Source organism: Nansenia antarctica (genome assembly GCF_963989245.1).
Source record: "Nansenia antarctica genome assembly, chromosome: 4".
NCBI classification, from domain to species: domain Eukaryota; kingdom Metazoa; phylum Chordata; class Actinopteri; order Argentiniformes; family Microstomatidae; genus Nansenia; species Nansenia antarctica.
The window spans coordinates 43,823,631-43,850,564 of NC_137689.1; the positions used below are offsets into that span (position 1 = coordinate 43,823,631).

The 26,934-nt window shown below is 44.7% G+C and overlaps 3 protein-coding genes across 5 annotated transcripts; 1 reads left to right on the forward strand and 2 right to left on the reverse strand.

Annotated features, from left to right (window-relative positions):
• Window positions 1–20: 20 nt before the first annotated feature.
• On the reverse strand, window positions 21–11,707 carry gfm2 (GTP dependent ribosome recycling factor mitochondrial 2). Its single transcript, XM_080528312.1, has 20 exons — window positions 11,468–11,707; window positions 11,276–11,354; window positions 11,119–11,164; window positions 10,579–10,676; window positions 9,739–9,864; window positions 9,447–9,535; window positions 9,266–9,354; window positions 8,770–8,830; window positions 8,441–8,620; window positions 7,693–7,773; window positions 7,117–7,265; window positions 3,553–3,693; window positions 3,368–3,467; window positions 2,721–2,928; window positions 2,441–2,517; window positions 2,183–2,321; window positions 1,590–1,775; window positions 912–1,027; window positions 521–703; window positions 21–315 (listed from the first exon to the last, which is right to left on the reverse strand). The coding sequence occupies exons 1-20, from the start codon at window positions 11,510–11,512 to the stop codon at window positions 187–189; spliced, it is 2,322 nt and encodes a 773-aa protein (XP_080384438.1). The 5' UTR covers window positions 11,513–11,707; the 3' UTR covers window positions 21–186.
• A 376-nt stretch (window positions 11,708–12,083) lies between these two features.
• On the forward strand, window positions 12,084–16,028 carry nsa2 (NSA2 ribosome biogenesis homolog). Its single transcript, XM_080528514.1, has 6 exons — window positions 12,084–12,218; window positions 13,346–13,533; window positions 13,694–13,844; window positions 14,382–14,561; window positions 15,077–15,269; window positions 15,747–16,028. Exons 1-6 carry the CDS (start codon window positions 12,216–12,218, stop codon window positions 15,812–15,814), a joined length of 783 nt encoding a protein of 260 aa, XP_080384640.1. The 5' UTR covers window positions 12,084–12,215; the 3' UTR covers window positions 15,815–16,028.
• Window positions 16,029–17,751: 1,723 nt separating this feature from the next.
• Window positions 17,752–25,163, reverse strand: tor1 (torsin family 1). 3 transcript variants are annotated; one of them, XM_080530123.1, is made up of 5 exons: window positions 24,745–25,163; window positions 23,239–23,504; window positions 22,807–22,982; window positions 20,025–20,152; window positions 17,752–19,159 (listed from the first exon to the last, which is right to left on the reverse strand). In XM_080530123.1, exons 1-5 carry the CDS (start codon window positions 24,938–24,940, stop codon window positions 18,915–18,917), a joined length of 1,011 nt encoding a protein of 336 aa, XP_080386249.1. In that variant the 5' UTR covers window positions 24,941–25,163; the 3' UTR covers window positions 17,752–18,914. The 3 variants fall into 3 exon arrangements, with proteins under 3 accessions (XP_080386249.1, XP_080386250.1, XP_080386251.1); XM_080530124.1 differs by lacking the exon at window positions 24,745–25,163 and adding an exon at window positions 24,165–24,431; XM_080530125.1 differs by lacking the exon at window positions 17,752–19,159 and adding an exon at window positions 19,582–19,678.
• Between the last annotated feature and the right edge of the window lie 1,771 nt (window positions 25,164–26,934).

The following is a 26,934-nucleotide window of genomic DNA, read 5'->3' on the forward strand; positions in this document are numbered from 1 at the left end:
TAAAAAGGATTGATTCTTGTGTCGTTTGCACAGCAAATACCCCTATTTAGGGAGACATCCGTCACTGCCATAATGATGCTTGCCCGGTAATACAAAATAGTCCATAGGTCAAATGGTAATGTTCAGTCTAGACCAGGGGTGGCCACAAGTCCTGCAAGCCTGTTATCTAGTGGACAAGTGACACCATCAGACGAGCCCGGCCATCTTTTTGAGGAGCACACTCTGGTCCTGGGGGTTCATGGTCTGGTAGGAGTCCAGCTGCAGGGAGAAGGTGGCGTTGCCAGAAGTCAAGGTCCGCAAGGCAGTGGAGTATCCCTGTGATAGGAGAGAGAGGTTTATCACCTCATGGTTCAGGCTTACAAGACTTGGCTGCATATTCAAAATGAAAGTGACTTTTCACTTGGCAGAAAGACCAGCTGGAGAAAAGCTAAAACAGCTAAATGACTGCGGCCATTAACCAGCCTGTCATTTTGTGCCACAGATTTCTCTGCTAACATTACTTCTTCTTTCTTGAACTCACCATCGTCTCAGCCAGAGGCACGGTGGCCAGTAGCACCTTGTTGTCGTGGCGACTCTGGATATCCCGGACCACCCCGCGTCTCTGGGCCAGGTCTCCCAGCGTGCAGCCCAGGTGCTCCTCCTCCACGGTCACCTCCAGTGACATTACCGGCTCCAGCAGCTGGCCCCCCGCCTGCCTCAGAGCCTGCCAGAGACAGAGACGTGCTGTTGTTACCAGTGTTGCTACGACAACATCCCACGTTGTATATACAAGAACTATCAAGGCCAGGGGAGGCTGGTGGGGGTAGATATCGGAGGACGGACGTGGCTCAAGGCATACATTAAATTCTGAGACGACCACCCCCTGAACTGAGCGCCCCCTACTGGGAAACACGGCCCTTTACTGCTGTTACCTTCAGCATGCAGCGGGACACACAGGCAGACACCATCGCCAGGGACGTCCCTGGCTCCACGCTCACACTCTGGATCTGCGTGGACACTCCCTGGACTGGGTAACCAAGCAACGGACCTGAGAGAGGAGGGAGAAGACTTGAAGTACAGACTTGAGTGCCGACAAGAGTTTGGACGACAACTCTGAGCCGAAAGGGAGAGCTTTGTTTATTACAGGGTTCCTACAAGTCAAATTTAAGACCATTTTGACCTTTTTTTGACCTGAATATAATTTTTGACCTATTTGCGACACCATATGATAGCTTTTTGTCATCCTCGAGGTGATGAAATTAGGGATTTCACTGCCATACAGACAGAAAAGGAAGCGAATTGGCATTTTTTGGGTTCCAGCTTGATTACCTTCCGCGTAAATAGATGTGGTCGGACTGATTTCCTTGCAGGATCTAATTTTAAGACCTAGCACCTCATTTTTACAACGAATAACTGAAATGTAAGACCTTTTAAGGCCTTATAAATCGGATTGCTGGATTTTAGACTAAGGCTTATTAAGACCAGCGCGGGCACTGTGCTTGCGTAGAGAGTGCAGATGTAACACGCCCGATCCACCGACAAGGACAGCGAGCGGAGTTCAAGTTTACGCAACGGTTTCATTGAAGGGAGACCGCGCGCCCCACCGTTACCTTGGAGATAAGAGCTGTGCACTCCGTTCTCGACCGCCTCCCTGACGCCGGGCGCCAGCTGCTCCTCCACGTCCTCCCCGTAGGTGAGGTCACAGTAAGGGCCCGCGCAGGGCTCGGCAAAGGGGCCGACGGCCAGGCCCACCGTCACCACGTGTCTCCTCTCCCCCAGGGTGCGGTCCAGCGTCTCTGGGAACACCAACACGTGGAAAACAGGAAAAAAAAAAAAAAAGATGAATGAACTAAATCCTGATTTGTTCTAAAGTAAAACAGCTCCAGGCAACTGTGGAGCTTCATGCGTGGCCCCCCCTAACCGTTTCTGGTTGGATGTGTCTTTTGTTGCTGAAGTTGGAATGACGTCTTCTGCTCTAACATGACTGTAGAGGCTGTGCATCAAATGGGGCATATTGATTCCTCTAGACCTGTGTTCACTTTGGGGCAGGCTGTTTTCCATTTTAGTTGAAGATGCACATTCGTTTTAGTCAAACTGTTTTAGGAAAACTGAAACATTTTTAGTGTCATTTTAGTCTACAAAAACTCCCAAAACATTGTTAGTTGAGTTTTATTGTCGATTGGAGCCAAAATGACACACTGACCTGTAGCAGACACTGACTGGAGCACAGTCTCCCTATAGGCCACCTGTAGGGGTCCCAGGTGGGTCTCGATGCCGTACTCTCTCCGGATGCGGTCATGGAGGATCTCGATGTGCAGCTCCCCCATCCCGCACAGGATAGTCTGAGGTGAGATAAGGGGTTGTTAAGAGATGACACTCAAAATAGATTACAGTTGTATTTTGGATGTTTTTTTTTTGTCCAAGATATTCTTCTCATAGTGGTACTGTTGTATTTATTTACCTGTCCAGAGTCAGGATCGACCCTGACTTTCAGGCTGGGGTCTTCTCTCTGCAGGCAGGTCAGGGCATTCTCAAGGTCTTTTTTACGAGAACAAGAGGACATTCAAATGAAGAGGACATTCACTCAAGAGTTTCGACATTCTCAGTAGTGACATACGTAGCGTAGCATGGCATGAACTTAGGACGGTGCCCTTTGAGATTCAGGCCCGTTGGCTCAAATGCACCTACAAGAGGACGCAACCTAGGAGACGACGGAGGGGAGGAGTTCCGTGGCCACTCACCTGCCTGTTTGGCCATGGTGGGGGGCTCTATGGAGCAGAAGAAGACAGGCTCGGGGACCTCCACTCCGGCCAGGACAAGGCTGCCCTGTTCTCCTCCTCCTCCTCCTCCACCCTGCTTCCTCTCCCCACCTCCCCCCTCCTTCTGGGCCCGTCGGGCCGCGGCGGCTGCGGAGGCCTTGGACGACACGAGGGTGTCTCCTGTGACAGTCTGAGAACCAGGGGCGGACACTGTTACCAAACTGAAAGACAGGCTTTCTAGAAGAAAGAGAAGTAGTGTCTCTGAAACAGAAAAATACTATTGGGTCGGAACCACAGAGTAAGGCTTACTAATCAATCCCAGGTATCAATCAATCAAATATCTTTCTTTTTATTGCGATAGAGACAGTAGAGATTTGACAGGAAGGATGGGTGAGAGAGAGGAGGATAGAGACAGTAGATTTGACAGGAAGGATGGGTGAGAGAGAGGAGGATAGAGACAGTAGAGATTTGACGGGAAGGATGGGAGAGAGAGAGAGAGAGAGAGAGAGAAGGGATGACATGCAGGATGTGTCGAACCGGGACCCCAATCCCAGGTACCAGAGCTCTACCTGCCTCAGACCCACAGTGAGGAACTCTACCTGCTTCAGACCCACAGTGAGGAACTCTACCTGCTTCAGACCCACAGTGAGGGCGATGTTCCCTGCAGTCAGGGAGGAGATCTCCACCTGCTTGTCAGCGAACGGCAGCAGCAGCCGACTCATCCTCTCCCTGTAGGGAGAGACCCAGGGGACGTCACCGCCGGCTCAACAACAGCGATATTATTGTTGGGTTGAGGACATTGAGGACCACCTACGTGTTGTTCCTGTTGATGTTGTGGACGGCTGACTGGGGCTTCATGGTGCCAGAGTAGATCCTGACGAACACCAGAGGACCACGCTGCTTGTCGTGGAGGACTTTGAAGGCCAAGGCACACAGGTCGTCCTTGTACCAGCGCCTACAAGCAGAGGACACATCAAACTGTCTGATTATTTAAAAAAAAAAAAAAATCTAACGCATATGAATATACTGTATATATATACAGTTAGGTCCATATATATTTGGACACAGACAGAATTTGTGTTATTTTAAGTGCTTACCAAAACATCTTCAAGTTACAGTTACTGTATATAATGAATATGGGCTTAAAGTGCAGACTCTCAGCTTCAGGGTAAGGGTATTCACATCCAAATTGAAGGAAGGGTTTAGGAATTACAGTGTAGCTCCCTCTTTTTCAAGGGACCAAAAGTAATTGGACAATCGACTCAAAAGCTGTTTCATGGGCCAGTGTGGGCTATTCTTTCATTATTTCTTTATCAATTAAGCAGGTAAAAGGTCTGAGTTGATTCCAAGTGTGGCATTTGCATTTGGAAGCTGTTGCTGTATACACACAACATGCAGTCAACGGAGCTCTCAATGCAAGTGAAACAGGCCATCCTTAGGCTGCAAAAACAAAAACAAAATCCATCAGAGAGATAAGATAGCGGGAACATTAATAGTGGCCAAATGAACTGTTTGGTACATTCTGAGAAAAAAGAACGCACTGGTGAGCTCGGCACCACAAAAAGGTCTGGACGTCCATGGAAGACAAGAGTGGTGGATGATCACAGGATCCTTTATATGGTAAAGAAAACCCCCATCACAACATCCAGCCAAGTGAAGAACAGTCTCCAGGAGGTAGGCATATCATTAACAAAATATAGGCTCAAAGCCTATTCCAATTCCTTTCAAGGAAATAAATGTAATGTTTCCAATAAACTCAGTTGTCAACTCAAAGGATTCACAATTGTACAATATATCATTAAGTAAAATAAAAAGGTGGACTCACACACACACGCACTCTGTAACTCAGTCCATTAACCAGTGTTACCGTTGCAGCTGACGTTGCTTGTGAGCGGGGGGCCTTGAAACAGTTATGGCTACTTCACTCGTTTACACGAGCCTAAAATAAAAGCACGTGCGTGGTTCAGTACTCACGTAACCTCGTGGGGGACTCGTAGGTAAACGAGGGGTTTGAAAGATCCGAAAAAAGAGGCAGAGATGAGGGGGGATGGGGTCCAGCGCTCTCCCACGAGCGCAGGAGAATGATTGAAGGACACTGGCGCGAAGATTCACTGGACGGTCTCCAGTTACACCAGGCGATTGGAAACGGTCTCCGTGTTCACCGGAGAGCTTTCCTTTTGCTTGGTCTCTCGACTTCCAATTCTGAATTAACAGAATACACTGAGCTACAAAATCCAATAGCTATTTCGTTTTGATATAGCTAGAAACAATTTATCACTCAGCAAGTGCTAGCAACATGCTAACGTAATTATGCTAAGCTAACCGCGATTAGCTCTACAGTCAAATATAACATACTACAACGAGTAGATGTAGCTTATAAACAAACACCAGACATATGTATTTACCTCTGGTAGCTTCAATGTGCACCAACATCCAAAGGAATAACTGTTCGTTGATCCCGAATTGTTATACACACAGCTTATACAGATCTTACTTCACTCGAAGATGTCATCAATCATTCTCACACGTTACTTAGTGCAACCTATTATTATTAGTACAAAGTCCCGCCCCTCTATCTCAGCATACATTACAGTTGGCTAGCTCTTCCCGATGGACCAATGAAATAAAGAAATGAATGAATGACATTCATATCACGTAGTATAACCAATGAGCGAACTCACATTAGAGCTTGTAAACAAGTACACATTATAAACTTATAACCATGTTAATAACCGTGTACATAACCATGAAATGATGCTTATTTATTAAATGGACTTATTTATTTAACTTATTAAATGGACTTATGTTATGAAATGCTCATAGCTCACTTTAGTAGCTGGGCTACACAAGTCTACCATAAAGAGAAGACTTCACACAAGCAAATACAGAGGGTTCACCACAAGGTGCAAGCCATTCATAAGCCTCAAGAATAGAAAGGCCAGATTAGACTTTGCCAGCCCTGTTCTGGAAGAGCATTCTTCGGACAGATGAAACTAAGATCAACCTGTACCAGAATGATGGGAAGAAAAAAGTATGGAGAAGGCTTGGAACGGCTCATGATCCGACGCATACCACATCATCTGTAAAATCTGTGGAGGCAGTGTGATGGCATGGGCATACATGGCTTCCAATGGCACTGGGTCACTAGTGTTTATTGATGATGTGACAGAAGCAGACGGATGAATTCTGAAGTGTTTAGGGATATTCTGTCTGCTCAGATTCAGACAAATTCAGCAAAGTTGATTGGATGGTGCTTCACATTACAGATGGACAATGACCCAAAACATACTGCGTAAGCAACCCAGGAGTTTTTTAAGGCAAAGAAGTGGAATATTCTGCAATGGCCAGAGTCAATCACCTGATCTCAACCCGATCAAGCATTTCACTTGCTGAAGACAAAACTAGGGGGGGCAGAAAGACCCACGAACAAACAACAACTGAAGACTGCTGCAGTAAAGGCCTGGAAAAGCATCACAAAAGTGGAAACCCAGCATTTGGTGATGTCCATGTGTTCCAGACTTCAGGCAGTCATTGCCTGCAAAGGATTCACGGCAAAGTATTAAAAAAGAAAAATGTATGTATGATTATGTTAATTTGTCCAATTACTTTTGAGCTCCAGGAAATAGGGGACTGTGTATAAAAATGGTTGCAATTCCTAAATGTTTCATACAATATTTTTGTTCAACCCCTTTAATTAAAGCTGAAAGTCTGCACTTCAATTACATCTCGATTGTTTCATTTCAAATCCATTGTGGAGGCATACAGAGCCAAAATTATGGAAATTGTGTCACTGTCCAAATACTTCCGGACCTAACTGTATATATATAGTCTTTACAGGAATGATCCCTGACTCGTATGTGTGAGAAGAATGAGGACTGGAACCCTACGAGAGATCAGACTGACTGCGTCACGTCTCTTCACTACACTGGCTCCCCGCTGGTGGAATGAACGTCCCACGGCCGTCAGGACTTTCACTGTTTTTCCCCTATACTGTGTCCCCTAAGACTTCTACTGCCCCCCTTGTACTCTTTCTCTGTTTCTCCAGTGTCTATATAAAAAAAGAAAAAGAAACGTTTTTATTTATTTTTATTTTCTTTCTATCACAGAGACTGCCAATGGCCCCGGGCCTGAGCTAGATTCTTCCTGCTACGACTGGTGAACTGATGATTCACTTGCTTAGTCAAATGTATCGATTGTGTGAGTCGCTTTGGAATAAGGCGTCTGCTAAATGCCAAAAATGGAAATGGAAAAATGTAGGTCTCTCTCACTGGAGACAGTTTTAGGCCAAAGGGTCTTAGGTTAGTGTTCATGATCATGTGGTTGTTTGTTTACCAGAAATGGGCAATTGTTAAGTTTTGGAGATTGGCGATGCACTCACACCAGGTGGTTGTGCCTCTCGTTGGGGGCAGGGAGGTAGGCGGTGATGGCGTCGAGGAGAGGCTGAACACCCTTGTTCTTCAGAGAGCTTCCGCAGAGCACCGGGACGCCCTTACGCCCCAAAGTCACCCGCCGCACGGCCTCCTGCAGCTGCATACACAAGTATGTAACGGTGTGTGTGTGTGTGTGTGGGGGGGCGGGGGGTGGAGCCATAAACTACATCACATAACACTGAAAGAATGAGGCTTTTGTTTAAGTTCCACTGCTAAAACAAACATCCTTTTATGGGCACCAGCCTGAACCAAACACAACTTCCTGTTTAGTTGTCTGTATTAGCTGGCCACTTTGTTCTGAACTTCCTCCTTCCAGTGGTTTCTGTAGTACGTTGTAGGCCTGTGTTGGGTGCAATGGAGGCTGGTGGAGGTAGAAATCAGAGGACGGGGCTCATTGTAATGCATGGAATGGAATGACGTCGTTCCGTGCTTTACAATGAGCCCCGTCCTCCGATTTCTACCTCCCCCAGCCTGTGACGCTGTGTGGTGTGTGACATCTTGGCGTGACAAAAAAGGATGCTCACTTTGACAGGGGGAACAGCGTCAAAGTCTTCACTGAAATCACCAAGTAACAGCTCTGCAAACTCATCATCCAGATCAGCCACCTGGGAATGAAGACAGTGCAAATGCAAATGGTGAGACATTTGAAGTAGTGGCCCATCATTTGATGCATAAAGTTTCCCCCCTCTTTAATATGTTCTGTATCCAGCATCCCTCCAGTCACCAGCAACACCGGCGCTGACTGGGAGGGTTGCTGGCATCATATCTGAGGTGCCGACCACTGCTGTTGTGCAAGGCACTTAACACAGGGTCAGATGGCTGTCCCTGTGGACAGAGCTCTGTTCTCCCTGGCATGTCATTGTCTCAGTACTGTGCTCTGTTCAATGATAATAAAGTAAGTAGTAAAAGTAAGTTAGTAAGCCTTGAGAACCTAATGGCTCTCTGTAGCCTAATGGCTTTCTTGCGTGAGGCGGCTTGATGTACAAGTATGACGCTGGTATGTCGCAGGGTCTTACCCCCCCCAATCCAACCCTTAATGCTGAGTGCCAAGCAGGGAGGCATCGGGTACTATTTTTATAGTCTTGGGTATGACTCGGCCGGGGATCAAACTCATAACCTCCCAATCTCAGGACACTAACTGCAAGGCCGCTGAGCAATGACAATAACATTCTTAAATAAATCTTAATCTTAGTAGGGTAGTCGTATCTTTCTGATAAAGAGGTTCCTGCATTAACTATCAGATAAATGGTACAATAATATGATCTCCTGTACTTGTTCGATCAAAGCCCCCCTGGCTTCCTTGGCCTCTTGTAGGAGTTCAGGGTCATCCGATTGGCTGAGGGCTTTGGTCTCAAACACACGTCCATCCTCGGATTTCACCCGCCACGTCATTCGCTGGTTGGTGATCAAGTCAACCAATCCTGTGAAGCTTTTCCCACTGCCAATTGGTATCTGTGTGACAAATCATGTCTCTCATTCATTCTCAAACATTTCACAAGGAGGCATGGAAACAATACATTCAATATGTTCTTACTGTGATCCGTTTGCCAAATAAAGGCAAAGGTCTCTGTCGCCCAAATGTATTTCACAATGCAGTTTACCTGAAGTAGTACAGGATTGGCTTTGAGCTTCTTCTTTATGCTCTCAATGGAGAAACTCAAACTATGATAAACAGAAAAAAAACATGTTTGTGAGACCGATGCTGATGAATCCAGAAAGGGCATCCCATCCATTTGTTCTGGTTATGCTCACCCCCTCCCCACACCACTGTCCAGTTTCTCTACTGTTGATAATACACATTTGAAAACACTTCTTCTAGCATTGGTGCCTGCCTATGACACCTGGATCTACCATAGATGTTTTCTTATGATGACTGATGTATAGATGATTTACTTTTATTTATGTACTTGTAAGTCTCTTTGGATAAAAGTGTCAACTAAATGCCATATATACTGTATTATTATGATTATGATTATGATTATGATTATGATTATTATTAGTAGTAGTATGATGATGATGATGATGATTATTATTATTACTATTATTACTATTATTATTATGATGATGATGATGATGATGATTATGATGATGATTTACCTTGCCCCAGGCTTGTCCATCTTGTTCAGGAAACAAATACACGGTATTTGATGTTTGTCAGCTTGCCTCCACACTGTGAGAGTCTGAGCCTAATGTCATCACAAAACACCGTTTTGAACCGCTGGTTCAGAATACAACTGACGTGATATCATATAATAACAGTATAAGATCATATAATCACCTCGACACCAGCAGAGGCATCAAACACTGCCACTGCCCCGTCCAGAACACGCAGCGCCCGTTCCACTTCCAGGGTGAAGTCAACATGCCCTGAAACACACACACACACACACACACACACATGTTGATCTTGACCACTGATGTCTTGATAGATAATGTTGATTATGCCAACTTTATACCTGGGGTATCTATGAGGTTGATCCTGTGCTCTTTATACCTGGGGTATCTATGAGGTTGATCCTGTGCTCTTTATACCTGGGGTATCTATGAGGTTGATCCTGTGCTCTTTATACCTGGGGTGTCTATGAGGTTGATCCTGTGCTCTTTCCAATCAAAGGTGACGGCAGCTGACTGTATGGTGATTCCCCGCTCCCTCTCTTGAACCATGAAATCCGTTACTGTGTCCCCATCATCAACATCTGGGAGAAAGCAACAGAGAGGTACCGTTACCTTTATGCGTCGCTCGATTACGTACAGTAGGTCATCATAACGCTATTGACATGAGCTTCTCTACGCACCACCTAAAGCCCTGGTGTATTGACATGAGCTTCTCTACACACCTCCTAAAGCCTGGTGTATCTACACACCTCCTAAAGCCCTGGGGTATCTACATGAGTTACTCTACACACCTCCTAAAGCCCTGGTGTATCTACACACCTCCTAAAGCTCTGGTGTATCTACACACCTCCTAAAGCCCTGGTGTATCTACACACCTCCTAAAGCTCTGGTGTATCTACACACCTCCTAAAGCCCTGGTGTATCTACACACCTCCTAAAGCTCTGGTGTATCTACACACCTCCTAAAGCCCTGGTGTATCTACACACCTCCTAAAGCTCTGGTGTATCTACACACCTCCTAAAGCCCTGGTTTATCTACACACCTCCTAAAGCTCTGGTGTATCTACACACCTCCTAAAGCTCTGGTTTATCTACACACCTCCTAAAGCTCTGGTGTATCTACACACCTCCTAAAGCTCTGGTGTATCTACACACCTCCTAAAGCTCTGGTGTATCTACACACCTCCTAAAGCCCTGGTGTATCTACACACCTCCTAAAGCTCTGGTGTATCTACACACCTCCTAAAGCTCTGGTGTATCTACACACCTCCTAAAGCCCTGGTGTATCTACACACCTCCTAAAGCCCTGGTGTATCCGGAGTAGTACAGCATCCTCTCTGTGGTGGTGGTCTTCCCTGCATCTATGTGTGCCATGATGCCAATGTTCCGGATTCTGGAGACAAACAGTGACGGAGAGAAAACTGACAGTCAGGCTCGTGGATTGTTACAGTGGGGAAAATAAGTATTTCACTCCCCTTACAAAGAAATGAACAGTCTATCATTTTAATGGTAGGTTCATGTTAACAGTGAGACAGAATATTAAAATCACATTATATGAATTTTTAATTGTTGTTTTATTGAGTAAGATTTTGAACCCTGGTGACAGAGACCGGTTATGTGACCATGACGCACACAGATTAGTCCTCTCATTTTAAGAAAGTACTCCTAATCTCAACTTTCACTGTTGATGAACATACCATTAAAATTACAGACTGTTTATTTCTTTGTAAGGGGGTTAACTCACAAAATCAGCAGGGGGTGAAATACTTATTTTCCCCACTGTATATCGCAGATAAAACTCTGGCAGCAAAACAGAGCAGGTTGTCATGACTTACTTGGATATGTCAGGATTGACCACAGCTCGTAATGTTTTGACATCATCTATGAAAATGGATAGACTATTGTAAATGGGTGGTAACTTTGCAATAACTTGACTAGTGTACATGAATGGCATTTCAGTTATCAGGATAGCTGAAAACGTGGGATATACACCTGGCAGAAAGCTGTACACTCTTTGACTTTGTAATCTCCACTTGCACAGTTGGGTTCCATTCTTCAATGAACCTTTCCCCTGTTAAAAACAACAACAGCAAACACAATGATATAATCAATGGAACAGTTGTAGTGAATACAAATACTTATTTTTTAAAATCTCGCTAGCTGTCACTGAAATGTATTTCTTACCCCAATCAACACACCGAACGCCCCAAATGCCGCTCTTAATCGCATCTTCAAAGTGTGCTTGAAATATAAGCAAATCCCCTATATTCATAGATATTGGAGGTGGCCTGCTGCCATGATATTGTCTCTACCGGCATATGACCGTTGACAGACCCAATGTCGACTGACTAAGTGAATGTCATGCATTAACCATGCATGTTACAGGCTTTGAACCACAAGAGGAGAAAGGAAACTTTAAATGTCGTCCATTCATAGTTCAATCATCATTCAATGTTGCTAATACGTGTCTCAAATTATGCAATTTATATCCATTCCCATAAATTCACGCTTTCCTCTTGAAGTGCATCTTCAAAATACATCCCCAGAGAACACACATTAATTGAAGTTCCAGGCTCACATCTAACGTTGTTCCCAATTATTACACGTATTGAACAGTAAAACAGGGGTGGATAAATGGTTTAGAATGCTACAATAATACGCCTGTAACCTAGGATCGTGTAGAGAAACAGAGAATATAGATGCCACGACCATGCAGCCAGGAACCTGTCAGTCTGGAACCTGGAAGAGTTCCTGTCCGGTCGTATTGGTGACAGGACCGTTTTCAGTGACGTACTTCCTTCAAGTTATTGGCTTCGGGGGAGCAACACCAAACACCCCAGCCTCGAGACTAAACAACGAATAAACCCCCATCTGTAACAACCGATTCCATCAAACAAACTTTGACTTTAATACGTAACCTTCCAGACACACAATGGTGAGATACCCCAATGTTTCACACTGTGTATTGTGCTTTATTTGTTGGGGCAACGTATTAGCTTCACATGCCAGCTAGCTAACATGTGGCAGCAGAGTGGCGGTGTTCAGTCTAGCTCGTCAATGTTGTTATCAGCCGCCAGAACTATGACAGAGAACTTAGTTTAACATCGTTTGGTGGTTATAACTGGTTGACTTCAGACAATTCGTCGTCTCAAATAACGTATTGTTGTCAAATGAATGCATCTGCTTCAGTATTTACTGTCGCCGATAAGAAGATCTCATTGGGCTGAGTCGCGTTGACAGTTGTTGATAAGAAAGTCAAGCAGGGTGCCATCGATTTACGTATAGCTACTGTTTATGGGTCATGTAATGTAGGTTATTCTAAATAATTGTCTATCAGGTATGATGGAGGCCTTCACAGTACTATTTATATTGATATTATCTCCATGATACGTATATTTTGAAGGGTGCAAGAGGAATTGGGATTTTAGATAGATAGATAAGTAGTGATTACTTGATTCCCGAGGGGAAATTCAGCCGTTACAGCAGCTCAGACCACAAAACAATAACAACAAAATAAAGTCACAATTGAATAATAGGCTAAATAAAGTACAAAATAAAGATAGACCAAGGCATTTGGGACCTTATATACAGTAGGTAAGATTTAACATCCTCCAGTCTGACTGATCACCCTGTTGGAGCCAATAGGGGATGGGAGGAATTGCCCATGATGGCCAGGAGTTTGGTCCTCATACTCCTCTTGGCCACCTTCTCAACTGTGTCCAGGGTGACCTTATGTGTGCTAGCATCAGTCTTTCCATGGTCTTCATGATGTAGGATGTTATGGCTACCGGTCTATAGTCAGAGTTCTTTAGGGCCAAGGCTTATTGCAGGACCTACACTGCACCCTTCTAGTAGGTACAGTGTTCTCCACACAGAAGTTAATGTAGCATGAGATGCAATGTGAAAAACCGCCAATGTCCTCCCCATGTGACTCTGAGAAGAGAAGGCACAACTAGTGTAAAAAAAAAAACGTGCCTTGTGATATTCTGATGTACATTCTTAAAGCCACACAGGCTATAGCCTATCAATTCTAATTGTGTCTTCTATTATTGTCCCTCACAGCCCCAGAACGAGCACATTGAGTTGCACCGCAAGCGCCACGGCCAGCGCCTGGACCACCATGAGAGGAAGAGGAAGAAGGAGAGCCGTGAGGCTCACACACGCTCACACAAGGCCAAGAAGTTGATTGGTCTGAAGGCCAAACTCTATCACAAACAGAGGCACTCTGAGAAGATCCAGATGAAGAAGACGTGAGTACAGGATAGCCTTTGACTCTAAATGAGCTTTAGTCCAAGTCGGTTTCCCCACCTGCAGCCTCCTGCAGTACTACAGTAACACCGATGTCTGAACGTCAGGTCTGTCTTGTCTGTCCAAAGCATTTGTTAACCCGCGTTCCATCCGTCACTACAGCCTCAAAATGCACGAGCAGAGGAACACCAAGCAGAAGAAGGACGACAAGACCCCAGAGGGAGCGGTGCCAGCCTACCTGCTGGACAGAGAGGGACAGTCACGCGCCAAGGTCCTCTCCAACATGATCAAACAGAAGAGGAAAGAGAAGGCTGTGAGTATCACAACGCTTTTGGTTTTAGTTCTAGTTCAGTCCAAGGCTTTGTCATCGTTTCCTACTGAAGGGAAGGGACATCTCGACACGCCGCTATTAACCGTCATGAACAACGCCTGGATGAAGATTGAGTAAGATCATGCGTACGCACAAGGCATTCTAAATGGAAAAAGACTGATTAAATGGTAGTAAATGGGGCGGCTATGGCGCAGGAGGTAGAGCCGCCGTCTAATGGTCGCGAGGTTGGCAGATCGGCGGTTCGAGCCCCGGCTGGCCACATGTCGAAGTGTCCTTGGGCAAGACACTGAACCCCAAATTGCTCCCAGTGAGCGGGCCGGCGCCTTGCATGGTAGCTTGCCGCCAAAGGTGTGTGAATGTGTGTGTGAATGGATAAATGAGAGGCCGTTGTAAAGCGCTTTGGATAAAGGCGCTATATAAGTGTAGTCCATTTACCATTTGGTAGTTTATATAGAAACGGACTGTGTCATAGTTACCATAGTAACTAAAACTGTGCTCTGACGTGTTCTCCTTCTGTAGGGGAAATGGGAGGTACCCCTGCCCAAGGTGCGAGCCCAGGGAGAAACTGAGGTGCTCAAAGTCATCCGGACAGGAAAGAGGCAGAAGAAAGCCTGGAAGAGGATGGTCACCAAAGTTTGCTTTGTGGGCGAAGGCTTCACCCGCAAGCCCCCAAAATACGAACGTTTCATCAGACCCATGGTGAGATGACCCCACACTCCTGGCATATACCCTTTATTATTAGCCCAAGGTGTACAGTGTCTCAGTCAGTTGAATTACATTAACTTAAATGAATTAAATAACATTCATTCGACATTAACGGCAAGTAAAACATTAGCTGGGTCCTTGATCTGTGTATCGGACGGCGCAGGCGCCAGACCAGACTACATACTCGTGGAGTGAAGATATTATTAAAGCGTAGGTGCCGATCGACAGACAGGTGGACAGGCGTGTACGCTTTAATGATATCTTCACTCCACGATCATCTAGTCTGGCCCGGCGCCTGTGCAGTCCGTTGTTCTTCCTGCACACCGATCCAGGATCCAGCAGCGTCGTCGCTGTCACGCAAACAAACCTGGCAAATGTTTTACTTGCCCCGGGCAATCAGGCAACCGTTAATGTGGAACCCTGACATTGAAACTCGTCCTAGTATAAACATTGAATGGTTGTATTCTGACACCAGCGGCTTCTCACTGTCCCTCCCCGCTCCTCTCCAGGGTTTACGTTTCAAGCAGGCCCATGTGACTCATCCGGAGCTGAAGGCCACTTTCTGCCTGCCCATCCTGGGAGTGAAGAAGAACCCCTCGTCCCCCCTCTACACCACCCTGGGGGTCATCACCAAGGGCACAGTGATAGAGGTCAACGTGAGCGAGCTGGGCCTGGTCACACAGGGAGGAAAGGTCATCTGGGGTGAGTGGCTCCTTTTTAAGTTTGTTATTCTGTTGATTGTCGCCGCAACGAGAGATCCACATATATCGGGGTTGCAAAAAACATAAGCATGTTTTAATAAGACGTGTGTTTTGGTTGGAAAGAAGATACCTTTGCACATGCTGTAATATTGCACATTGCACATACCTCTTTCATATAGCCTCTTTTATACATCTGTACATTACATACTGTACATAGCTCATAACTGAATATACCTCTAACTACCGTACTTGCCATACTGTCCATATCACTCTCATTATCATGTTTTTTTATCACTATTTGCAATTCTGGTTAGATGCTAAACTGCATTTCGTTGTCTGGTACTTGTACTCTGCAATGACAATAAAGTTGAATCTAATCTAATATGAGTCTAATAATAATCCTGTAGGGATAGGGATGAGGAGACACACTGTCATTATAAGTGTAGTGATAAGTCTATTCCCCCCCTCCTCCCCCCAGGTAAATACGCCCAGGTGACGAATAACCCAGAGAATGACGGCTGCATCAACGCTGTTCTGCTTGTGTAAAACTCTACAGACTGTGCCTGAAACACACTGCTGCAGCTTTGTCTGCATTGGACAAACAGGATAAGGAATACTGTGTGAATAAGTTGCTGGACATGCCATGGAAAAATCAAGATGGCAACTTTGTAACACATCGTATCACTGCAACTAAACTATGCTCAAAGAAACATGGTAAAGTAAATGAGTTGTGTTATCGTTGTCAAATAAATTTGTCATATATAAACCGTGTGATTTTCTTGGGACGAATAAGGGCTGCGTTGAGTTTATTGAACAGACAAGACAGAGCTACCCAAGCTAGGTCACAAAACGTTACAGTGCACTACGGAGCACTGACATTAAGGCCCAATCCCATTCTAATTTTTACCCCTACCCCTCGTTTTGTAGTGCCACACGCTTTTCGGCTTGCCCCTCGGAACAGAGTTTATAAGGGTAGTGGTTGAAAATCTTCCCCTATGGAATGGGATAACCCTTTAAGACCCTGATATGTCAGTAGTGTCATAGAAAAGCATGGACGCTCGCCATTCGTTCACAACTTAGTTTCACGCCATCAGTCGATCAAACAAGTCATCAAATAAAAAAGCAATGCTTCATTATCAGGCCAGTTCATGACAGAATAGCGGTGCTCTGTAGTCTAGCAACCCTGCTCCTACCCTGCCAGTCTGATATTAGAGGAGTGGTAACAACCCTGCTCTTACCCTGCCAGTCTGATATTAGAGGAGAGGTAACAACCCTGCTCCTACCCTGCCAGTCTGATATTAGAGGAGAGGTAACAACCCTGCTCCTACCCTGCCAGTCTGATATTAGAGGAGAGGTAACAACCCTGCCAGTCTGATATTAGAGGAGAGGTAACAACCCTGCTCCTAACCTGCCAGTCTGATATTAGAGGAGTGGTAACAACCCTGCTCCTACCCTGCCAGACTGATATTAGAGGAGTGGTAACAACCCTGCTCCTACCCTGCCAGACTGATATTAGAGGAGAGGTAACAACCCTGCTCCTACCCTGCCAGTCTGCACTGATATTAGAGGAGTGGTAACAACCCTGCTCCTAACCTGCCAGTCTGATATTAGAGGAGAGGTAACAACCCTGCTCCTACCCTGCCAGTCTGATTTTAGAGGAGTGGTAACAACCCTGCTCCTACCCTGCCAGACTGATATTAGAGGAGTCGTAACAACCCTGCTCCTACCCTGCCAGTCTGATATTACAGTAGTGGTAACAACCCTGCTCCTACCCTGCCAGTCTGATATTAGAGGAGAGGTAACAACCCTGCTCCTACCCTGCCAGTCTGATATTAGAGGAGAGGTAACAACCCTGCTCCTACCCTGCCAGTCTGATATTAGAGTGGTAACAACCCTGCTCCTACCCTGCCAGTCTGATATTAGAGGAGTGGTAACAACCCTGCTCCTACCCTGCCAGTCTGATACTAGAGTGGTAACAACCCTGCCAGTCTGATATTAGAGCGGTAACAACCCTGCTCCTACCCTGCCAGTCTGATACTAGAGTGGTAACAACCCTGCCAGTCTGATATTAGAGGAGTCGTAACAACCCTGCTCCTACCCTGCCAGTCTGATATTAGAAGAGCGAACAACTAAGCTGAACTTAAGTTGCATTTCAGGGTCGTATGCCATCAAAGGAGGGAAATGCGACATGGAAATATGTCAATTTTTTACAATAAATTACATTTGTGGTCTTCTTCCTCATTACTTATGCGTTTGCCACTATCTTGCCGATGATTCGCAAGGCATTCTGGGATTTAGCTTAACACTCCATTTGGAGTGTGCATCTGAAAAAAATCCGTTTGGAGGGCTATGTAGCCCTAACACTTGGCCCTACCCCTACCCTACACACAAACGTGCAAAACATAACTCATGTACTGCCTCTGAATGAATTAGAATTGACTCAATGTTGCTTCAGATTTGTGGTAACCATCTTGGAGACTGTATAAAAGACATGAAATTACAGACTTTATTTGTGATTCAGATTGGGGCAAAAGAAAGAGCCAGACATGCAACTAGTTCCATTTAGTGAAGTCAGCCACATATCAACAATAATCCACCCCCTTAGAAACCATATTTTAAAAACACATATTACGGGCAAAATATGGTCCGACCTTCTAGACTTGCATGAGATATTGGGAGTAGAATATTCTACTTTGAGTAGTCTCCTCAAATGAGCATGCCTAGGTTTCAATCACTGCAACCAATCACTTGGAATTGTGGAATAGTAAACTAGTGCTTTGGTGTCTTCATTTCTGACTTCACAGTTTTACATTTCATTCAATAAAATCACCAGGAATTGAGCCTTTTTCATATTTGTATGCGCATCTAAAATAAAAACAAAACATTACATTTTAAACAAACATTACGGTTAAATCCTCTGGAGCCCTCACTTAGTTTTTTGGTTTTCGGAAAATCTGGATATATGGTGGTCTCACTGGACTCCATAGTAATAAAATGACATAAGACTGAAATATTCTCAATGTATCTGGTAAAACAGAAAAAGGATGTTAGGATTAAGGCATATTTTCTTTCATGTTCAAGTATAGGTTAACCAATTGTTATGGATGACAACTATACAATACACAAGGACCTCAGTGCACAAATGCACAATATTACTGGGCCACATGATACAATATGTGACAGGCTCTGGTGAAAAAGTCCCCAAGTAGGGCAAGGTCATTTTTCTGTAATTTAAAAAAAAAAAAAAAAAAAACTTTGTAATATGGAGAAGAAAAAAACAGAACCATGTCGCATATGTCTTGAACTGTCACTTAATGTGCAGAACACTTTGCAATAAAAGGAAATCATCATCAAGATTCTCATTTAGATACATAACAGTAGAGATCAAGCACCTTGATTGGTTAAAAAATGTTGAGTCAATTTGCCCCCTCCCCCAGTTGTCCATTATGCAGCAGAAGACACACAGACATCAGAGCAAGCCTGTGTGGATGTCCTCCACGTGTTCCTGGTGTGAGCAGGGAAATAACAAAACGACTCCACTCCCCTCAAGAGTTCAGTCACTGACTTCCTCTCTCTGACTAGCAGAGAGCTTTTCATTAACAAAGTGCACACAGCAGGCAGTAGGTTTATGTGAGGCAAGAGGGGTTTATGTGTAGTAGTCAAGCTTGCTGCCGATGGTCTTGCAGCCTTTAACAGAGAAGATCTTCTCGCTCTTGGGGAAGTAGATCATGTCCCTGGCCACCTCGTCTGCTATGTCCAGGTCAGGCTCCAGGCCCTTGGCCGCCATCTCAGCCATGGCACACATGAGGACGTGCCTAAACTCCAGAGGCAGGAAAGGGACGAAGAAGTCCACTAGGTTCTTATCTATTAGACTGGTGTGCCAGAACCCACCTAAAGAGCAGAAGTGTGAGAGGAAGTCAGAAGAAAGACAAGGTGTGTATGAATTAGGGCTGGGTATCGCCACTGATTTCCCAAAACGATTCGATTCCGATTCACAGCTCCCATTTCGATTCGATTCACGATTCGATTCGATTCCGATTCGATCTAGTTACAATATACATTTTTTGCTTGAATATGAAAGAGATTCTCCGAACTAATGCTATAAATGGTTCAAGGAACCCTATAACATGTAGCATTGTTAAACATATCAATGAATTGACTCCAAAGCAGTTACATGAATGTACTTTTTATTTACATATGACTTTGCTTTTGTCCAGCTCATCTCTAACGTCACATTTTTTAAATCCAAAATGCACCCAGACATCTGACTTTAAGCCTGGTGGTGACTTGAGTGTCCCTGCCATCCATCGCCATGTTTTTAGATTTTAGTGTTGAGACCTCACGTTGCGTGAGATATGATAAATTCTTGTAGCGCGAGATCTGGCCACGAGATCTCGTTGCGGGTTGAAGCTGCAAGCAAAAAAAAAAAAAAAAACGATCTCGGGATTTATTCATCGATAATCGCTCATTTTAATGAAGATCGATTCAGAATCGGGAAATCGATTTTTTGAACCCAGCCCTAGTATGAATGCCCTGATAAGAGTCCACTGCTTATTCCCAATATCCTCTAATCAGGCTTAGAAAAAAGAAGCACTAAATCCTACAATACAGAAACACATATGAAGTTAGAAATTGTTTCCGAAGAACATGGGTATAGTGAAAAGTACCCTATATACTGAAAAATGTAAGCACTCACTGCAATATAAGTTGCTTTGGATAAAAGCATCAGCTAAAAGGCATATAAAAGGTGACTTACTCTTCTTGTTGTTGAACACAGAGAGAGAGAGTGCAGTTTCCAGGTCCTTCAGCTTGATCTCCTCTCGGTCTAGCCCTTCTCTCCAGAAGTCTAGAGCCACCTGCGTGATGTTCTCTCCTCCAGCGTTGCTATAGGGACCAGAAACACAAACTAGCAGACATTAGACACCCATTTGGAGGGAGCAATTTGTGATTGACAGCTGACCTCACACAGAGGCACATCTAAGCTAAGATGCATGTCAGTAAACACAAGTGACGTATAGACACAAACCAGCCAGTATCTAATCCTAGAATGGTAAGCTCACTCCTCCCTAAGGTCATGTTCTCACATGAAAATTTGACCCGGAGCAAATGGATGAGATTGCAACATTGTTGCATAAATAATTTCTCTGATTTGCGTTCTCACAGCCCTTTATGTAAACAAAGTAACATAGTACGTCATCGAAGCAATCAAAGCATGCAATCGAAGCAACAGACATGGTAGTTTATTGGTCAAAGAAATTGAGAGGGAATTCAACAGAGACACGAATGATGGACCCACAACAACGTATGGCGTTCGCCCTACTGGCGCTTCTTTTTGGTGCCAGATAATGGCAAATCAAGATCAATACGAGCATGAGCGGGAAATAGATCTTCACCACCTGCAAATTACTCGGCTTGCTAGGCAGATCTGCCCGTTCGTCCCGCTCTTATCCAGATCAACACGCATGCGCTGTTGTTTTCCTATGGACAGCCTCGAGCAGCGTTCTCACTAAAAGCGAAGTGATGCATACGTTGTTAATCTAATCGAAGCGAAACCACCCTTTTCAGGCGGAGCATGCGTCGGTTGTTTGCTCCGGGAGTGACTTCGAATGCACGTTCTTACAGCTCTAAACGACACAGAGCAAAGCAAATTGTATCCAAAACAATTCCAAGTGAAGCAAATGTTCTAGTGAGAACACACCCTATATCTCCTTGTAGTTCTCAAAACCATGTGATTACCCCTAAATACGCTATGTCACTCTAAAACAAACTAGCGGAAACAAGTGTATGATCCACGGAGAGCATTTTGAATGCCGCTCTCACATGCTCACACCAGGGTTTCCGTTAGAAAAAATTGGCGCCGGTCATCGTGTCCAGGAAGATTTCAATTTACCGGACAAACGTGAGATATTCCGGTCATCATATTAAAATATAATATAGCTGTTTGTCGCGGTGATTACTGTTGTGTAGCCTAGCCTATATATGCCGTTTAATGTCTATTTCTCATCCGATACGATTAGATGCGAGCTATATAATATATAATAATATAACATGATTCGCATGCGCGCTATGCCATTATGTCCAGCGCTGAACGCGCGCCACACTGGGAAATGAACAGACTGCATCGATCAATGAACGGACTCCACATTACGTTAACTGAAGTCTGTTAAATTGTTTGGGATTAATGTGAGTTTTCTATTTTCTCTTTACAGTTTTACCCTTTTTTTTATGAATAAAACAACGTCATTTCTATAACCAGGTCTCGCTGGTTGGGAAGGCATTTAGTTTAACTGCCTGTCAAATCATACTTACTCGGACTCGGGAGTAGGGCTGCAACGACTAGCCGACTAGTCACGACTAATCGATTACGAAAATTCGTCGACGTGAAATGTTGTTGTCGACTAATCGCATAAAAAAAATATATTAAAAAAACGGGATTTTTTTTTTTTTTTTTTTTTAAACGGGAGCCATGCAAGAATCAGCTGGGTAAGTTTTAGCTAACGTTGTTAGCCAACTGGCTAACGTTATATTGTTAGGGTCGTAATGTTTATGTTAGCTTTACTGTTACATGTTGGAAAACAACGTCTCATGGACAGGGCTGTACATGCTATGAGCGTTTGTGCTATTAATTTATTTGCCCTGTGGCACGCATGTGACAGACAGAGGCGCTTGTATGTAACGTTACGTAGCAGGGGTTTTCCATGTTGAAGCCAGGAGAACTGAAGTGAGGGGTGGTCGCTATTAAAATACCAGGTAGTCATGGTGGATGATCATGAATGATGCTTGATAAGTGAATGCTATTTCAATTATGTTGAGTCCACCAGCGAGCTGTCTGTAAGATAAACAGCGCCAAGCGTAGCCTACTAACGTGAGCTGTCTGTAGTCTAGCCAGCAATGCTATCTAGCCAGTCAACTAGCTCTGTGAGCAGCTGTAGCTTGGCGTAACGTTAGGTTAGATAGCTAGTTAAGCCGGATTTATGCTTCTGTGTCGCCATTTACGCGCAGCGAAAAGCCACACGACTAATCGCGACTAATCGGAAAAATAATCGACAGATTAGTCGACTACCAAAATAATCGTTAGTTGCAGCCCTACTCGGGAGTACAACTCCTCCTCCGCCTTCACTGTGAGTAAACTGACACTGAGAATGTCGTCGTCACATTTTACCGTAATACCCTATATGTTGGTTGAAGTGCAACATCTCAGCTTTCAAAGACAGTTGGAATTTTTTCGACAGCACAAACCGTTTAGAAATTACGGTAATTACAATGTTGTGTGCGGATTTGTGCCGGCGGAGGTACATTTCGGCGCAGAAGGGTTTTAAGAGGGAATTATTTTCACCGGACATTATGACCGAAGAGTTTTAAATTTGTCGGACTTCAACAAATTTTACCGGACAAAGACCGGTAATTACCGGTTAACGGAAACCCTGGCTCACACTTGCATCAAGTGATCTGAAGAACAATTTTGAAAATAAATCTGCAATGTGTCCCTTTAAGTACAACAAGTATGTTTAAATATCCTTTTTCAAGACCTTCCCCACCTGAGGAATAAGAAGATAGCTTTACGGTAGGAGACCCCATCCAGTCTTTCATAGTAGTCCAGGTAGGGCTTAATGCAGTCGATGAGGCCCGGGTGCATCTTGTCCATCTCGTCAAAGATGAACATCGAGCGCTCGCAGTTAGTGACGTTGCCTTTGATCCACTCCTGCAACTGCCTCTGGAGACAGATAAAACAGTGTGAGGCAAGACTTATCAAACGAGCACATTTGCAAGATACATATCGGGCCGGTTTCAGAGACAAGGCTTAAGCCTAGTCCTGGACTAAATCACACTTTCAATGTAAAATCTCCATTGAAGATGTTTTTTAGTCTAGGATTAGGCTTAAGCCTTGTCTGTGAAACCGGCCCATCATGTCTTCCACATTCTGTTGTAGGCCTACTTGCTATTTATAGCCAGTGATGATGACTACTCACCTTGTAGGTGTCAATATGATCCTTATGTGGGAAGTGAGCTGTAGACACAAACTGGTGGACAAAACTGCTTGCCATTCCCTCCTTGTAGATATTTTCAGCTATCAACTGACTGACAAAGTTCTTCCCTGTGCCTGTCCATCCATGGAGAGATAGGACCAGTGGCTTTTTAGGGTTTTTATTGTCCATGAACCCAGTTACTGCTTTCAGTATGACCCGGGAGGCTACATGCTGACCAAAAATCTTCGCATCGAGGTCAACTTTTAAACCTGGTGGGGTAAACACATTATACAAAAAGAACATTCAGAAATGAGTGTCATAATGTAAGTTTCTCGTTGGCCTACCTTGAAGGTACTACTGAGAACTCTCTAGTCATATAGGCCCGCTGGTGGTCAATAGCTAGATTACTACCGTAGTATAGGCCCGCTGGTGGTCAATAGCTAGATTACTACCGTAGTATAGGCCCGCTGGTGGTCAATAGCTAGATTAGCTAGATTACTACCGTAGTATAGGCCCGCTGGTGGTCAATAGCTAGATTACTACTGTAGTATAGGCCCGCTGGTGGTCAATACTACTGTAGTAATCTAGCTATTGACCACCAGCGGGGTTAATTGGGTTAATCTTTGATCTTTGCATTGTTGAGCGAAAGTGAAAGCGTTCTCAGCTCAACAATGCAAAGATCAAAGACTAACCCCATTCACACAAGAGCTTTTCCATTAAAATCCATGGAATTTACAGGGAACTGTGTGTGAAAAGGGCTATAGTTACTCCATCATGACATATCTCCATATATCTGACATACTACATATATGAAAAGTTGACATAGTGACGGAGCCACGTCGACCCCTCTGTCTCATTGAGAGAAAGTCGACTAGTGTTAGCTATCTTAGCTATCCACCGGTGTAGTCTTATACTCTAGTAGTACGTACCTGTTGAATTAAAAGCAATCCATTTTGCATCACAACTTTCATGTACATAACTGTAGATTTTCTTCCCTACTACGTAAGCACCGTAACCAACAACTCCAACTGCGGTTGTTGTGATTGGCTCGAACGCGTTTACAATAACACTTGTTATCAAAGCATATTGAATCAAGACTTTGCAAGTTACTTTCATTTTTAAAATCACTAATCGTGTAGTAGGCCATACAAGGAGTACAGCGCGTTTAAGCAGAACGAGCGCAGCTGCAGGCCTACTGTTCTATCATTGGCAATGCAAACAAGCGCACTACATCCTCCTACGTCAGTATTGAGCGACAGTACATCATTCTACATTGTTATGGTGCGACAGAGAAACAAGTTGCATTCAATAAAAGCAACGTTCTACAAGGTTGTGAAAATCAAGATGCTAGCTAGCTACGGAAAGCAGATAGAGATATATTGTTCTAACCAATAACCGCAAAAGACACATCCACATGACAGATATAAAAGAAAAACATCTCTGATATTTCAGCATTTTCAGAGTGGGCAGTACTTATTCCCATGGATGAAGCTGAACATTCTTAGTCACCTGATTTGTTGTAGGAGATCCACTCTGGTCTGCAACATTCATGAAAATAGTAAAACATGTTCGGGTAGCTGGCTAAGAAGCCAGTGAGAGCCGCAGCGACACCCAGCGCTATGCTGGTACTGATCGGCTCAATCGCCGCTGTCATCGTGATGTTCAACAGAACACACAGAATCAAAACCTGTCGCATCTTTTGCATCTTCTATCCTTCCCTAGCCACCACCACCAACACGGATCTTTAGCTATAACACCTCCCTATAGCTAGCTTTATATTTCGCCAAAGATCTGCCTCATCAGACATAGCTAGCCCAGATGGCTTGTGACGATTCTCTGAACATGTTTAATAATATGATCAAACCGAACACCTCAGAGGTACAGAGGGAGCCATATAACCAACTACTGGCAAGTGAGCTCCAGAGGATCCCTTCCGGCCCAGCAGAGATCAGCGCACTGTCATGTTCTTATGACGTCACAATCCAAAGTTTAGCTGCCAATCGAGGAGCAAAAACAAACAAACAAAAAAGTAATAATACATTAAACTTATAGCGCTTTTCTACACACTCAAAGACGCTTTACAAACTGAAAAGAGTAGTTATAATAAAAAGGAACACAAAATAAATAAAAGAAAGTATAGGGGCCTAATTAAGGTAGTGCTGGGTACACATGGGGAGGGGAGGGGGAGAGGGTTAACTGGTGAAGGCAAGCTTGAAGAGGTGGGTTTTGAGGGCCTGTTTAAATGTTGGCAGGGTGTTGGCCTCTCTGATGTGGTTGGGGAGGGCGTTCCAGAGGGATAGGGCTGCGGCTGAAAAGGCCCTGTCAACCCAGGTCCGGAGCTTGGTCCTGGTGGTCTTGAGGGTGGTTTGGTCGTCAAACCTGAGGCAACAGGAGGGGGTGTGGAAGGGGACGAGGTCGGCAAGGTAGGAGGGGGCCAGATTGTTGATGGCTTTGTAAGTGGTGAGTAGGATTTTGAATTGGATCCTGTATTTGACCGGGAGCCAGTGTAGGTTTTGGAGGACAGGGGTGATGTGATCATGGTGGTGAGCAGACGGGCAGCAGAGTTCTGGACATATGAGAGTTCTAGGAATTTGTTTAGGATGTTATTAGGCAAACCGTAGAGCAGGGGTGGCCAGCATGCGGCTCTTTGCCTGTCTGTGTCTTCACAAAGGCACTGGTCCAGCAAGTCATGGACACGGTCTGTCTGAGAGGAGTGTCTGCCTGTCACATGTCCCCCCTGCCCCACGCTCTTTGGTATCGGTGGGTGCCAGAGTAGCGTGAAGGCGAGTGGCTCTCTAGAATCAGGTTCTGTTATCTGTTAGTAGGTGTGTGTCGCTGACCGAGTCTGAGGCTGAGGCGGCCCAGGCTGAGCCCAAAGGAAAGAAGAGGTCCAGGTTCTGTCCTGTAAAGGGATTCTAGATGAGTTGAAGTTCCTACACAGACCTGTTAGAGTGTGACATAGAAGAGCGTCTGGTAACTTCCTGTTGGAGACTAGAGAATAAACACACGCTACTTGTTAACCCGCTCTCTGTCTCGTTACTATATGTAATCTTCTAGAATCTAGACCATCGTTTCTCAACGGGGGCGCCACCGCCCCCCAGGGGGCGTTCAGACAACATCGGGGGGCGCTGGAGCAAATATTTTTTAAAGGGGGGCGTTGAGGTGTTCTTGGGGGGCGTTCACGCATAAAGTATTTTTCTCATGAAAAACAGCTGTGTTATTACGGGCACATTCGTAAATGCACGAACGGTCAGTTCGCTCGGACAAACCGTGTTTTCAGTCAGAGCGCCCATCTCAGAGCGCTCTGAACTTGGCCGGGCTCTGTGACGCAGACACACGTAGCGCAGCGCCCAAACAAATAAAAGTGAGAGTCATCAAGAAGATGGAGAAGCTAAAAACTCAGCTAGCAAAGGCAGAGCTTTTGATAGTTTCCAATGTGTCTGGGTAAGCTGCATTGTAGAATAATCTTGACAGTTCATGTACAGTGCAGAAATTGCAATACTATGCTACGATAGAAAGAACCCCGGTTCATCCCATCTGTAACATCATGTTGACTTCTATGAGTGTTTTCCTTGTAGGCTATGCTTGAGTGACATATGTTTCAGTTTGTGGGCTCATTGTAATTGTTGCGTTCACTTCGTTCGCTTCCTTTCAATACAGCTTATTTAATTTAGTTAAAATGAGTGCAAATACCATACC